General features: G+C 37.3%; 2 protein-coding genes and 1 long non-coding RNA gene across 3 annotated transcripts; 1 reads left to right on the top strand and 2 right to left on the bottom strand.

Moving 5' to 3' along the window:
- Window positions 1-58: 58 nt before the first annotated feature.
- Window positions 59-1,620, top strand: LOC145801832 (uncharacterized). Its single transcript, XR_014343483.1, has 2 exons — window positions 59-361; window positions 746-1,620. It is a non-coding gene; the product is annotated as an uncharacterized LOC145801832 (long non-coding RNA).
- On the bottom strand, window positions 636-2,204 carry LOC114307995 (GEM-like protein 7). Its single transcript, XM_082893523.1, has 3 exons — window positions 1,655-2,204; window positions 1,059-1,333; window positions 636-973 (listed from the first exon to the last, which is right to left on the bottom strand). Exons 1-3 carry the CDS (start codon window positions 1,938-1,940, stop codon window positions 791-793), a joined length of 744 nt encoding a protein of 247 aa, XP_082749649.1. The 5' UTR covers window positions 1,941-2,204; the 3' UTR covers window positions 636-790.
- A 1,831-nt stretch (window positions 2,205-4,035) lies between these two features.
- LOC114294451 (GEM-like protein 4) lies at window positions 4,036-5,314 on the bottom strand. The gene is made up of 3 exons (XM_082893522.1): window positions 5,075-5,314; window positions 4,890-4,958; window positions 4,036-4,653 (listed from the first exon to the last, which is right to left on the bottom strand). Exons 1-3 carry the CDS (start codon window positions 5,244-5,246, stop codon window positions 4,178-4,180), a joined length of 717 nt encoding a protein of 238 aa, XP_082749648.1. The 5' UTR covers window positions 5,247-5,314; the 3' UTR covers window positions 4,036-4,177.
- Between the last annotated feature and the right edge of the window lie 10,837 nt (window positions 5,315-16,151).

Here is a 16,151-nt window from a genome sequence, read left to right as displayed (position 1 = left end):
AGACTTACTCTTTTTGAATTTGAGAGATCCATTTGGAGGAGGGGGAATATGGTGTTGGCTATCGGGATTGCATAAAAGTCTTTTTGGTGACTTCTGAACTGAATATTTTACCGAGCTCACTGGAATTCCAATAATATGTTCCATTAGGAGGTTCTTCATATATACAAGCTTGATGAATTGCTTGAACTTCAAGCTGTCTATTTCTTCCTTGGATTGTTCTCTTCCACTGTCAGAGGTGTATGCAGCAAAGGAGATGTGTAGAATGATGTGTGAAACTGTGTATTTAGCAATGTATTTATACATGACCAAGTGAATCAGTGACGGAATCTAAAGCCAGACTTGTATGCTACTACGTTCGTAGGTACGTGCTGATGTGTTATAAGATTATCCAATTCCATGCTCAATTTTATAGTCAGTTGGAAAGATAATCTCAACATCATTGCCCCATCAGCGCATCACAATTTTTCACATGTTGAATTTGAACTAGTGTGTGTGTGAGTGATTTAAAAATTTTGACGTGGCATTTTAGCTTCTTGACACCACACCACCTCTTTTTAATGCTTAGAACAAAAGAATAGGAAACAAACAGCCATGTTTCAGTCTCACACCAAATGTGTTAAAAAGAAATAAAGAGATGGATAAAAATTGTTTTCCGTTGAACCAAAAGCCTAAGTAACAAGTTTTTTACAATGTTGTGATTGTACAACTTTGTTCTCCTAATTCATACACACATCTAATGAACCAGGAGGGGCGGAGGCGGAATACATCTGTTTAATCACTTCTGATCGAGTTATAAGTATTGAGCCTGAGAGAGTGCCTGTTGAAGATATTTGAAAGTTCCACGATAATTCAGGAATCCCATGAACCAGAAATCAAAATTGTCCACGGTAACTATTTGTATGTACTTCTGTGACGGTCTCTTCATATTTTGGCTTTTATTGGCTCTCTTTATTTTTACTAATGGGATCACGACCTGTATGCAATACACATTACTTAGCTACTTTGATATCTAATTAACAATATGGAAATGCTGTAAATATAGATGTGTGTTGACTCACCTTGTAACGAATTCTAATAAACTCGCCGGTTGGAGAAGACAATTTGATGGATCTGTCGCTGAAGAAGGCAACCTTGTCAGTGGAGATGAAGAGGAGGCCTGCTATAGGACCAGCTGTTGTTGATAAATAGCATTGGGAAGCTTTTAGCAACTTCTCTCCTTCTCTAATGCTGAAATTGTGCTTGAAAATCTTCTCCACGCCGCCTGCTCTAATAATTTTAGCCCCCAAACTCAGTTTCCCCTTCACAGTTTCAGTGATCTTGCGTCCCAATTTCACTGCAATTTTCACAAAATCAAATAAGACTCGCATTCGCATAGAGGTGTATTGGTTGACAACTTGACACTAATACAGCTGTTTCAGAGTTTATTTCAAAACTTCTTATTTTATTTTTGTGCCATCTTCATGGCAGCTAAAGAATTGAGAGCTTAATATGACATATACCAGTAAATGCTAAATATCTATTATTTATTTTTATTTTATTATTTGGTAATGGAGGTTTCCATAGCTTTGAAAACGCTATGTACTTTTTCTTGAAAATAAATAATATTCTTGAATTTAGTTATCCAAAGACTCAATTGAGGCAAGGAAATAGTTACCGTGCTCTCGGATGCTTGCAAGACTGTCTTCTTTTCTTTCAAGTTTCTCCATCCTATCTACTTTATATGCACTAGCACTAGCAGTAGAAGGGTCCTGTAAAATTCTTTTTGGTGCCCTCTCATCTGGATATGCTACCGGTGAGCTGACCAGGGTTCCAATAACATGTGCCAGCCGCTGTTTCTTCATATTTGATGAATTGCTATTGCTCCGATGTGATTCTGCTTTGCTTTCTATTCCCAGAATATTTTGAGATTGTTGGATGCTTAGAGTGATGGTTCTAGCCATGGATTCAGAAAATGTATTTATAAGGGGGAGAAAGGTAAGTTGGTGGATCTTAAACTTTAGTTGGATGAGTCAGGCATGCCTCATCCACACACACAATTCCATAACGAAAGATTGGTGTTGGGAAGGTGATGGTGTGACTGGTTTCTTTTAGAAAGAACAATTGCAGAGAGGTTCAAGTCTTCTGTTTTTAAGGTTTCACAAGACTATCAAGTTATTCAAGCATTCAATCTTTTTTCATTTTTGAAGTAACTTTGGAACCTTTTACAAAAGAGGAAAAAAACAAGAAATAAAAAGAAAAAGAAATCATACTGTTTGCAAAATTGGTTAATGCAAGTAAAATAGTAGAATCAGTTGGGTCAGCATTTCAATCATTCAACCTTGCATTTTCTGCTTGCTACTGTGTGTGAGGGTGTGAATTAAGCTTTTTGAGCTGGCAATTTGGCTTTGTGACGACACCATTCCTTTTTCTTAGACTGTTAGTGGTGAACAAAGCAAAGGCTATAGGCTCCAGACTTGTTAAGTAAACCAAACAGCATTACGAAAGATATAAATTATGCAGTGGTATGTCATCTTAATGATTTGATGGACAATAACATGTCATCTGTGAGAGATTACAAAAAATACTATAACCGCTTAGCTAACAACACTATCGAAAGTCTCTGATTAAACCCTTCAATTAGTTCTCCCTTCTTCATATATGCTTAATAATGGTGGGTGGTGCCTTGATCTGCTAAGCAAAAATAAAAAAACAAAAAACAGAAATAAGTGCAATCCAGGCCATTTTGGATAAGAATTTAGTTGTCAAATTATAATTCCAAGCAATTATTCATCATTCAAAGTAAATTTCATACTTTGAGATTGAAACCCCAGAATTCAAGTTTTTTGTACAATCGCATTGTGAGACTGAGGGAAAACAAAGGTAATTGAAATGAAATTAGTACTCTTGAAATCAATCATGTGTTACTTAATTTGGGAGGTAAAGTGACAGTTCAGAAAATCAGAATCTGATAGGATCAAACCACTCAAATGCATTATATCTGGATTGGAATCCTCAATTTTGGCATTCCTTTTTATCTTAGCCTGAGGTGGAATGGATTGGATTGTAGGCCGTCCTTGCACACTACTACGTCTTAATACTATATATATTATATATATTCATGCTTATATTGTTAGTGGGAAAGAGAATCTACACATCATATCCCTATCAGCATGAATTTCCCACAAGTTGAACAACTTTTCAGCTCTTGAACTTTCTAGGTTAACGAGTGTTGATTTGGTTCAAAATTTGTTTTCTAGTTCACTCGATTCAACTAACATAAATTGAAACATAGTCAAAATGGAAAGAAAACATGGTTCTAGGTGAAGATAGCTAGCAAAACATGTAATATGTTAAAAGAGAAGAACCACATTTAAGGTTTAAGGATTTAGATGACTCCTTATAGTGTTGTGTATCTTGGACAATATAGTTCAATGTAAAAATTATAGTAACACTTTATCAATATTAAGATTTTGTTGAATTGAGTGCACTTCAAATATTGAGTAAGAATAAGAGGGATACTAGAGGGATTCTATTAGCAATGTTCTGTTGGAAAGAACTGGAAAGTTTTTGTAACCAAATGGACTGGAAAATGGCGAAACTTCTCACAAACTCTTTGAAAGTATCAATCAGAATTGCTCTGAGAGGAAGATCACTGAATAATAGGAGAGAAGATGAGCGATGAGGGACTGAAATTGAAAGAGAGTTTCCGTCAATTTTAGTAGAATAATGTGAATGAAAAAAAAAGGGGAAATTTTTTTAAATTTTTATCACATTCTCTTCCATTTTTCCCCCTCCAGAAATTCCTCCTCAAATCCAAAATCCAAACAAAACCTAAGAAAATTGCTGGTCATGATAATTCAGGAATCCTGTAACCAGCAGTCAAGATTATCTGCAATAACTAAATGTCACAACGCAAAACCACTGATCCTTTGTTGATTATGAATTTTGTACTTCTCAAATTATTTTTAATGGCAATTTACCAGTTTCCTTTTCCACCTTGCATTCTTTATATATAATGCAAACGATTCTGAAATGATATATAGCAGACACAATCAATGATCCATTTACTGATGATAGAATTTTTTTCCATTGAAGAAAAGCCTAAGTAACAAAGTTGTTACAATATTTATACAAGTTTGTTCTCCTAATTCATACACATCTAATGAAGTAGGGGGGCTGGGGGGTGGAATACATCTATTTAATCACTTCTGATCAAGTTGGAAGTATTGAGCCTGTGAAAGTGCTGCTGAAGATATTTCAAAGTTTTGTGATAATTCAAGAATCCCATGAACCAGAAATCAAAATTGTCCACGGTAAGTATTTCTATGTACTTCTTTGATGGTCTCTTCACATTTTGGCTTTCATTGGCTCTCAATATCTTTCCTACTGGGATCAACACCTTGTAACGAATTCTAACAAACTCGCCGGTTGGAGAAGACAATTTCATGGATCTGTCACTGCAGAAGGCAACCTTGTCGTTGGAGATGAAGAGGAGGCCTGCTATTGGACCAGCTGTTGTTGATAAATAGCATTGGGGAGCCTTTAGCAGCTTCTCTCCTTCTCTAATGCTGAAGTGGTGCTTGAAAATCTTATCCACACCGCCTGCTCTAATAATTTTAGCCCCCAAACTCAGTTTCCCCTTCACAATTTCAGTGATCTTGGGCCCTAATCTCACTGCAATTTTCACAAAATAATATAAGACTCACAAAGAGGCGTATCATGATCATCCTGTTGCTATGTTTGTTTGGTTGACACTAATATTAATACAGCCATGAAGAAGAAAAGAATTTTGTTTCAATGTTTTTCAAATCTTTTCAGTTAGTTTTTCTGCCATCTTGTTGGCAGAAAAACAAATTGAGATGTTAAAATGATATCAAATAATTTTGCTAGAAAAGAACTAATTATATTACCTTGCTCTCGGATGCCGTTTGCAAGATTGTCTTGCTTTCCTCCAAGTTTGTTCATTCTATCTACTTTATCTGCACATTAGTAGCAATCAATTTGTTAAACACTGCCTCTATTTTAAGCATTTAAAACTAGTAATACTAGTAAGTAGAAATAGCTCTTTATTGACTAGAGTAATGGAATGACGTACTCTGTTTTAACTTCAGAGATCCAATCGTAGAAGAGGAAATTTGGTATTGGCTAGCACTAGCACTAGCACTATCAGGGTCATGTAAAATTCTTTTTGGTGTCATCTCACCCAGATATGCCACATGTGAGCTGACCGGAGTTCCAAAAACATGTGCCAGCTGTTGTGTCTTCATATTCGATGAATTGCTATTGCTCCAATGAATGTTGTGTGATTGTCAGATCCTTAGAGTGATGATATTTCTAACCATGGATTCAGCAAATGTATTTATAGGGGGGAGAAAGGTAAGTAAGTTGGTGCATCCTAAAGTTTAGTTGGAGGATGAGTCATGTATGCCTCAGCCACATGAATAAAAAGCACACAATTCAGGGCTTTCTATAAAGAAAGATTGATGTTGGGTAGGTGATGTGTCTGGTTTCTTTTACAAAAAGATTTGCAGAAACGTCCAAGTCTTTTTTTTTTAAGATTTCATAGATGCAGTTGAAGAATGGTGGATCTTAAATATATATATATTTTTGATATGAAGAGCAAATGATCATGCTATTCAAAGAACATAAATACTGGAATGACAGTATTAACAAGTAACAGAAGCGTGACCAAAGTTATTTTACTAGAGGCTGAAAATTAGATAACTTTATTTCAAAATTTAAGAGAAAGTGGTATAAATTTGTTGCTTAAAATTCGAGATGGTTTTTACAGTTAAGGGTTTCTTAAAAATTCCCTTAAAACTGACAAAGCAACGATTCCAATCTTTTTTCATTTCTGAACTAACTCTTAAACCTTTTGTTTTTTGGAAAAGAAAAATTTTACAAAGAATTGGGAAATCATACTCTTTGTGAAATTGGTCAATAAAACTAAAATAATCTAATTAGTTGGATCAGCATTTCAATCATTCTATCCCAGAAAGCAAGAAACATTGGCTGCTTAGGTCTTGCTGACTGTGTGTGAAAATGTCAATTAAGCTTTTTGATCTGGTATTTTAGTGCTACAACAAAAAGCAAAGACTAAACACACCAAACTTGTTAAGTAAACCAAACAGAATTATAAAGGATATAAATTATGCAATCATATCATCTTGATGATTAACCTGTCATCTGCGAGAGATTACATAAAAATACCAAAACCACATAATTAAAAGCACTATAGAAAGTCTCCGGTTAAACTCTTCACTTAAATCTCCCTTCTTCATATAGGCTTAATAATATTAATCAATCTAACTGTTGACTAACAGATGTGGCATATTATATTGCAACTATAAATTGCAAGAGTTTCTGAATAATCTGTATATTCAACTTGTGTATTTACAAAAGAGTTCATCAGATTATGTAGCCCTAAATTTATGACTGAAACAGGAAATACGAAAAAGGAAATTAATACAACAATCTTGCCTAATACGTGCCTAATTCCTAATATACACAATGCCATATATACACACAACCATATATACACAATATATTCTCATACCCCCGCTCAAACTCAAGGTGTTTCAGTAGAAAACACTGAGAATTTGCTAAGAAGAAATTGAAACCGAGCGGTAGTGTGAGTCTTGGTAAAGAAGTCCATAAGTTGCAAAGTCGAGGTGACAAAAGGAAGCGAGATAGAGCCAGGCTGCAGATGTTGTCTGACAAAGTAACAATCAATCATAATGTGTTTTGTCTGTTCATGGAAGACAGTATTGTGGGCAATCTGAATAGCACTGCGGTTGTCACAATAGAGAGAGGTCGGAGAAGACTAAGGGACGCCCAAGGCAGAGAGAAGACAATGAAGCCAGACAACTTCAGCAGTAGTATGAGCCATAGCACGATACTCAACTTCGGTAGTAGAGCGAGCAACAACAGTCTGTTTCTTGCTTTTCCAAGAGATCAAGGAATTGCCAAGAAACATACAGAAACTAGACGTGGACTTGCGATCAATAACATCACTAGCCCAATCAGAATCAGCATAGGCCAGCAAATCCAGAGAGGAAGTAGAGGACAACAGTAAACCTTGAAATATAGTACCTCAGAGATAGCAAAGAATCCGAACCAAGGCAGCCCAATGTGTGGAGCGAGGAGCAGAGACAAACTGGCTAACCATATGAACAACATAGGCGAGATCATGACGAGTAACCTTCAGATAGACCGAGTAACCTTCAGATAGACTAAGCAACCCAGATGTTTGAGCTTTACATTAAGCGCAATTGGGGTATCAGAAATCTTAGGCCATGTTTGTTTGGGTGGACATGAGCTTGGGATTGGACTAATAGTCCAATAAAATTATTAACCCGATGTTTGGTTAAACAATTGAAGTACGGATTAATTATTTTAAACTTGACTATTAGTTAAGATAGGATACATAATCCAACGGATTCGTAGTCTTAGGACTATTAGTCATGGGAATGCTAATCCAGTCCGCCCAAACAAACATGGCCTTAGTGTCAATAAGACCGGAACGATGAATAACCTTATTGGCAAACTTGGCCTGAGAGAGAAAATAGCCCTTGGGAGAATAAGCTACCTCAATACCAAGAAAATACCACAATGGGCCCAGATCCTTCATTTCAAAGATACAGAAAAGAGGTTGTTTGACCTCAGATATAGCAGAAGAGTCAGAACCAGTGATGATCATATCATCCACATATAGTAATAATGCAACAAATCTAGTAGAGGTGCGGAGAAGAAATAAAGCCGAGTCCTAGGCACAAGGATGAAACCCAAGCTCAGTAACAGCAGTCTGAAAATGATCATACCAAGCACAAGGAGACTGCTTTAGACCATACAGAACATGCCGAAGGCAACACACCTGTCCAGAGGAATGGTGAAGGCCAGGGGAAGGACGCATGTAAACCTCCTCAGTGAGATGGTCATTAAGAAAAGCATTCTTAACATCCATCTCATAAAGAGGCCAAGAACGAGCAACAATGACAGAGATCAAAGTACGGACGGTAGTCATCTTGGCAACAAGAGCAAAGGTCTCTTCATAATCAATACCATTCTCCTATAAGAAACCTTTGGCAACCAGACGAGTTTTGTAGCACGCAAGAGAACCATCAGGATGAGTCTTGACTTTGTAGACCCATTTGCAACCAACCAGATTCTTACCAACAGGCAAAGGAACCAACTATCAAGTACTAGTTTTTTGTAAAGCAGACAACCCATCCTCTATAGCTTGAACCCAATGAGGATCCTGACAGGCCTCCTTGTAAGACTGGGGTTTTGAAAAAGAGTGAATAGTAGACAAAAAAGTATGATAGGAAGCAGAAAAACATGTATTAGACCAACCCAACCTATTTGGAGGACAATGCTCATGAGGAGGATAGCGGTGTACAGCAGGATCAGAGTCGTCAGAAACAGAAGGAGCAGCAACAGGAGTAGAGACAACTGGTGGGAGGGAGCCTTGCGACAAGAATAGACCAATAACGGAGGGGAAGAAGCAGCCAAAGGAGAAGAAAGAACCATAGGTGACGTAGATGGAGAAGTAAGAATGGCCTCAGGAGGAACAGTGGCAATATACTCATCAGATGGGACCTCAGAAGGAAATGGATCAATGTGAACCAAATCCTCTTTGGAAACGGGAGCAGCAAGAGGGGAAAGTTAAAAGTAAGATAGACGTTTGAGAAAGGCAACATGACGGGAGACATAGAGGCGACGAGAGACAGGGTCGTAACAGCGGCAGCCTTTTCTGAGTAAGACTGTAGCTCAAAAAGACACACAAGACAGACTAGGCACTGAGTTTGGTCCGATCTTTATGGGGAAGGAGGACAAAACAAGCAGATCTAAAGACACGCAAGAGGGAATAATTAGGAGGTTGGGAATACAGAGCCTTATAAGGGGATTGACCGAAGAATAGGGGAGTCGGCATACGAGTCAGGAGGAAAGCAACGATAAGAACTGCCTCACCCCAAAATGGTGTCGGAACAGAGATAGAGAGAAGGAGAGATCGTGCTGTCTTAAGGAGATGACGGTGTTTACGCTTAGCACGATCATTTTGGATAGGGGTATCAGTACAAGAGGTTTGGTGAATGGTGCCCAATTTGGCCAAATACTCACAGAATTCAGTTTTAAGTATTCCCCACCCAAGTCAGATCGAAGTATTTTAATTGTGGCCCCAAACTGTGTAGTGATCATGGACTGAAAGGTACGATATATCAAGTAAAAGTCAGATTTATGAGCCATAAGATAAACCCAGGTATAGCGGGTACAACCATCAACAAAAGACACATAGTACGTAGAATCCACTTTAGTGAGAAGGTCCCCAGACATCAGTATAGACAAGAGAAAAAGGGGAAGAAGAAATAAAAGTACTGTTATTAAAAGGTAAAACTGTCATTTTAGCAAGTTTACATCCTTGACACTCATTAATTTGACTAGGAGAAACTTTACTTAACAATCTTACCTGAGCTAAAGACTGCAAGTGATCAACAGACAAATGACCTAAGCGAGAATGCCATAAATAAAACTGACTCGACTGAGAATCTAACTGAAAAAATGAAAGTGCAACGGGAGAGGTAGACAGAGGAAGATGTAGGCTTTCCACCACATAGAGATCTCCAACTCTACGGCCAGTCCCAATTTACTTCTTGGATACCCAATCCTACATACAACATACAGAAGAAGAAAAGATAATGTGATAACCCTGTCTTGTGTTAAGTTAATTAATCATGATTATATGATTAATTTGAATTTGGGTGTTAATTGCATGATTATATGTGATTTTGGCCTTATATCTGTTCACCATAGGAAGATTTGTTCAACTTACTGTTATAAACTAAAAATTGGAGGCTTTATCGGCCACAAAAATCGAAATTGACTATGCCATTGTGATTAGCATAATTTTTAGAGCCTACGGTGAAATTTAATTGAAAACTGATTCGGAACGAGTTAATTAGTTTAAATTGAATTAATTAAGCACCATTGATTAGTTCTAATTAAGTGTGATTAGGGAAAGCTTATATAAATGAGCTAAGTATGCTTAAGCTTATATTTTTTAGCGCAAATCAGATTCTACACTCTAAAGAGAGAGGGTGAACTAAATTTAGAGAGAGAAAGGAGCCATACTTAAAGATTTTGCAAGAGAACTCAAATTTTGGAAGGCTAGGCTCTAGAACTAGCTAAAATTGTGAAGATTAAAGCTCCTAAGTGAGTAGTTGAGCATAAATTTATCAGTTTGAATTTGTAATTTTGTGAATTGAAAGTTAGATAGTAATCAAGAACAAGAGTTAAGTTGAATTTGAAGTCATTATAAACATGCATGTAAAGATTGCTATGGATTTGTGTATTTGAGCATGAAACATATGATCCGTGTTGAATTTTGATTAAGATTCATGCTTTTGATCATCTTTTGCATCACTTAAGTTGAGAATGGAAGTTATATTCCACATGCAAGCACAATTCATGGAGGTATAGGTTTTGGTTGCATGAATTTGAAGTATTGGAAATAAGTTTGGTATAAATTAAGTATGCATGTAATTAATTCATGGGAATTGAGCTTCATAATGTTGTAAATTTAGTATTTGTATCATGTTAGAAGATGTACAAGTGAATTATGGGTCATGACATGCAAGTTATACCAATTAGAAGGCAAATTTGAAGCTCAAACAGCTTGTTGGAAATCCCAAAATTCGTCCTCTCCATTTGAGTAAAGGAGTTGCCGCTCGAACGGAGAATGCAAGCAACCAAAAGTTTTATAGATAGAGATGTCCGCTCGAGCGAGAAGAGTTACGCTTGATCAACCATTCACATGTTTTGACTTCTGGCTCGAGCGACCAGGGCCACGCTCGAGCATAAAAATGAAGTAACCAGTACTTTTGCATATCAAAGGGGTCCGCTCGAGCGACCGAAGCTGTGCTTGAGCGAAGAGCCTTGTTTCAGAAATTTTGAAAAAGTGTTTCATGATTTATTTTCCGTTCTCTTTTATTTCTAAGCACTCTTAGGCATGCATTGAGCATTGTAAATGGACTAAGAAGATAAGAAAGAGGCCTAAGAGGAATAAATATATTAAAGAACGTATTGAATCGCTCGTGACCCAATGTGTTATGAAATGTGTAGGGTCAAGCGCAAGGACAAATCATCCGACAGATCACTATGAGTAATATCTTAATAAAGATATGTTCAAGTACATTCCTTTCCGCAACGTTATTTCTATATGAGTCTTATGGATATGTATTTTGAATTATGGATGAATAGTCTAAATGTCAGTCTTTTGCATAAGACTAATTATGATCATGGGTATGACACACACATGAATACGAATATGGAAATGAATGATGGGCCAAAGGCCGTTTGACAAGAATGATTGGGCGAAAGGCCGCTTGACATGAATGATTGGACCAAAGGCCGCTTGACATGAAGGCCGTTTGACGTGAATGATTGGGCCAAAAGCCGTTTGACATGAATGATTGGGCTGAAGGCCGTTTGACACGAACGAATAAGGCCCGAGGCCATTTGATGTATTAGATGGAAACTCGAATGGGCCTATGGCCGTTTGATATGTTTGCTACAAATTTCATTCATGTAACTCCTTTATTTTGATATTATTCACTAGGCTATCGCTCGCTCTCATTTATATGTGTGTAAGTAAGCAAAGAGATGTTCAATCCCAGCCTCAGTGAAAGACATGAGAGAAGTCAAGTTTTTGTAGAGTCAGCCCGAACGTCTCACGCATGAGACTTGTTTTGTTTCTTTTGTTTTCTCTTTGTTACCTTGGTGAATATGTTGGATCACCATGTATATAAGCTTTTTGTTTGGATGACTGTATGTTTGAAAGTTCTTGGACATATAAGATGTTAATTTTTTTTATATGTGTGAGTTATTATGGAATGTTTGTTTTACCATATAAGCATAACTCATCGGACAAAATTTTTGAGTTTGTTTCCGTTCGGTTCCATTATTGTTATAAAATATGTCTGATTTTGTTTGAGGTCGTAGGTAATCCCTTGATTATTGGCCGGTTATGACCTTATCCTTAGGGGCGGGATCGGGTCTTGACAGAGTGGTATCAGAGCACGAGTAATAACTCACACACTTGCCCAAATGAGCAATAAGCGTCTACAAAAGATCTAGGATGCATTCATGTGATAGGTATGAACTTGAAGACATCAAACATATGCTTAAATGCTTTGAAATGAATGACTATGTGCTGTATATTTTGTGAATTACTTGCATTGTAAATTATTTGATTACGTGTACTCCTTTGTATATGCGTAGTTGTAAACATTTTGTATAATAAATAATGCAAGTTTAATCAGATAATGGTGAGAACAAGAGGTGATGAAATAGAGGAGTCCCCTACTGCCAGAATGGATAGGATGGAAAGGTTGATATAGGATACGGCAGAAACATTGAGACAACAACAACAGTGGCAACAACAATGGCAGCAGCCACACCCTCCACCTCTACCTCCAACACCACCTGTACCAGACCTACAGAATGATAACCAAACAATAGCTTTCACCAAAGAGTTTAAGAAAATGAAGCTGCCACAGTATCATGGGAGATTGGATCCATTAAAGGCTGAAGCATGGGTCCCCGACATAGAGAAACTGTTTGAGGTATTTCCTTGTCTAGAAACCCAGAAAGTGTTGCTAGCCACCTTTACTCTTGAAGATGAGGCAAGAAGATGGTGGATTTAATGCGTGAAAGCAATAAAGATATTGGTTGGGCGCGATTTTTGGAGATTTTCTATGACAAATACTTTCCACAATGTGTCTGTGACAGGAAAGTGTCAGAGTTCATGGGACTTAAGTAAGATAACATGAGCATAGCTGAGTATGAGGCCAAGTTTACTGAATTGGCTAGATTTGCACCACATATGGTCGATACCGACTACAAGAAAGCAAGACATTTTGAAAGAGGGCTTGGGGATGATATCTTAGAGAAGGTGAACGTACTCAAGCTGGAAACCTATATCGAAGTGTTAGACTGGGCCATAATATCAGAAGCTAATATAGCTAGACAGGCCAAATCATCAATCGACTAGAAAAGTAGTAAAAGACAGCGCTTCTTTTCAAAGAAGAGATTTTCAAAGAAACAGAATACAGGCTCCTCAAGTATCTTGAATTCTTCAGAGACATATCTCCAATGTGCAACTAATGTGGTAAAAGGCATCGTGGGGTTTGTTACCGTATATCAGGGGTTTGTTTTAAGTGTGGTAAGACAGGGCACATAGCCAAGGATTGTAATCAAAACAGTGGGAAGATAACTGCTAGCTCAACTACATCGATTCCAAAACCGGGAAACACTACAAGGCCTACTACAACCGGAGATACCATGAGGCAAGGGAGAGTCTTTGTGCTTGTTCTGGGAGATATGCGGAACACAAAAGCCGTTGTCTCAGGCACTATCTCTAGATGCAATCAGGATGCTTTTGTGTTAATTGATTCGGGATCAACACACTCCTTTGTAACTTATGCACTTGCATCTAGATTGAGTAGACCTCTAGAATCATTACCATATTTGTTATGTGTATCTGCTCCATCTGGGGAATCTGTGTTGTGCACATCTGTATGTCGATTCTATGATATGTGTATTGAGAATGCTACTTTGTATATAGATCTGTTACCCTTGGACTTTAGACATTTTGATGTAATCCTGGGCATGGACTGACTATCTAAATACTGTGCCATTATTGATTGTGTAACGAAACAAGTTGTATTTAGACCACCAGAACAGGAAAAAATTGTGTTTGTGGGTAACGAGGTAGTACCTCCACCTTATTTGATATCTATAATGAAGGCATGCAAATTAATCAGGAAAGGGTGCCAGGGTTATTTATGCTATGTATTGTCCGAACAATTTGTGAATGTTGAATTGAACAGTATCCCTGTTGTTAGCGAGTTTCCAAATGTGTTCCTAGATAAATTGCCAGGAGAATTGGTTGACAGGGAGATAGAGTTTACTATTGATATTGTGCCAAGCACTCAGCCTATTTCAAAAACCCCTTACAGAATGGCTACTGCTGAAATGAAAGAATTAAAGGAACAGTTGCAAGACCTACTGGACAAAGGGTTTATTCGACCAAGCACTTCGCCGTGGGCTGCACCGGTGTTGTTTGTGAAAAAGAAAGATGGAACTTTGCGCCTATATATTGACTATTGTGAATTGAACAAGGTGACAATAAAGAATAAATATCCCTTACCTCGTATTGATGACTTGTTTGACCAGTTCAAGGGATCATAAGTGTTTTCCAAGATTGATTTGAGATCTGGGTACCACCGGTTGAAGGTAAAAGCAGAGGATGTTGAGAAAACGACGTTTCAAACAAGGTATGGCCATTACGAATTTCTTGTTACACCATTTGGGGTGACTAATGCTCCTGCAACATTTATGGACCTAATGAACCAATTTTTTAAGACTTACCTTGACGATTTTGTTGTGGTTTTTATTGATGATATCTTGATATATTCAAAGAGTAGACTTGAACATGAATACCACTTGAGAACTGTCTTGCAAACACTTAGAGAAAATAAATTATTTGCCAAACTAAAGAAATGTGAATTTTGGTTGGATGAAGTTATTTTCTCAGAGCATGTTATCAACAATGAGGGGATTTCAGTAGACCCATAGAAGATACAGCTAAGAAGACAGATGGAGACAGAGTCTGACTAGCTGTTTTAAGGCGGGTTTCCTCGGAGAGAAACTCACAAACAATAGCATCCACAGAGGGGAGAGGAGACTGATGGAGGATGCCACCACGGATAGCTTCATACTGATGGGAGAGAGCTGTTAAGAATTGTACTAAACAACCTTGCTCCCAAAACTCAACATAAGCATCTAGTGCCTTGAGGCTAGATGGTTCCATAAGAGCCAATTGATCCCAGACACCTGTCATGTCAATACAAAAATCCTGAATAGATTGATCCCGTTGACGAGCAATCTGAATAGCTATTTCCAACTCATACTGTTTGGCGAAGTTGGATTTCTGATACATACCTAATAAATAATCCTACACCTCCTTAGCAGTACTGTATTTGGAAAACATCATTCCAATACGGTCATCCACAGAATTATGAAACCAAGTCAGAACTTGTAATAACCCGACCCTCCTATATGCTTCAGTCTCTTATTACATGAGTAATTATATGCTTAATGTGAAATTCCAAGTAAAATTAAGCTTAGTTGTGTGAATTATATGACCGTGGATTTATATCTATCAATTGTGCAAAAAATCTGTTACAATTGTGACGTTTGGATTAAGAATTGGAAGCCTTAGAAGTGCGACAATCCGAAATTGACTTTATAATTGTGATGAGCATGATTTTTAGATTATAATATGAATTTTTGTAAAAATTTGATTCGTAATGATTAAATTGATTAATTTGTGGTCAACCCTTAAATAACCCCTTAACCCTTAACTTGATAATTTTCCATCACAAAGAAATATCTCCTGAGAAAGAAAGAGTGCCAGAGAGGAAGAAAAAGGGAAGAGACTTCAACAAGGAAGAGATTGAAGAAATTGAGAAGAGTTGTAGAGATTTGGGCTCAAGGTAAATAACCCACCTAGAATAGCCTCTCCCATTGACTTGAGTAAGAACTTCTTTTACATTCATGCAAGCTAGGGTTTGTAATTGAGGTCAAGTGTATGATAATTGGTTAATTGGAAAGATGTTTTTATCATTTGGTTGTTTTGAATTAATTTGAGCTATATGGAGGAAAATTACATCTTATTCTTTGGTTTTACATGTTTGAATTCATCTATGTATTTGGATGGTTATATATATATATATATATATTTGAAAACCAAATATGGCTAGAAACCTAAGAAAATTGAGTTGTGAATATGAATTTGGAGGGGGTTATGATCTAGATAAGCTTGTGATTCATGTTTATTGTGATGTTATATCATAATATTGCATTGATTTCCCTATTTTTTACTTTATTATATGGTTGCCTTGTTGGATTTTTGCCTTGGTTTGACCCTAATATGATTTGCACTATTTATGACTCATGGCCTAAGGCCGAGGGAGGTGGTGTACATGTTGATGTTCTACCTACCCTCTAATGCTCCAAACAGTTGTTGATATGTTGGGCCCAAGGCCGTTCTGTATGATATTGAGCTTGAGGCTGTTCTGTTTAATATTGGGCCCAAGGCCGTTTTGGAAATG

The sequence above is a fragment of the Camellia sinensis genome, chromosome 11 (genome assembly GCF_055761805.1).
Source record: "Camellia sinensis isolate YWXY chromosome 11, ASM5576180v1, whole genome shotgun sequence".
Classification (NCBI taxonomy): Eukaryota; Viridiplantae; Streptophyta; class Magnoliopsida; order Ericales; family Theaceae; genus Camellia; species Camellia sinensis.
The sequence above is the reverse complement of the archived record's forward strand: the minus strand, read 5'-3'. Positions and strand labels throughout refer to the sequence as shown.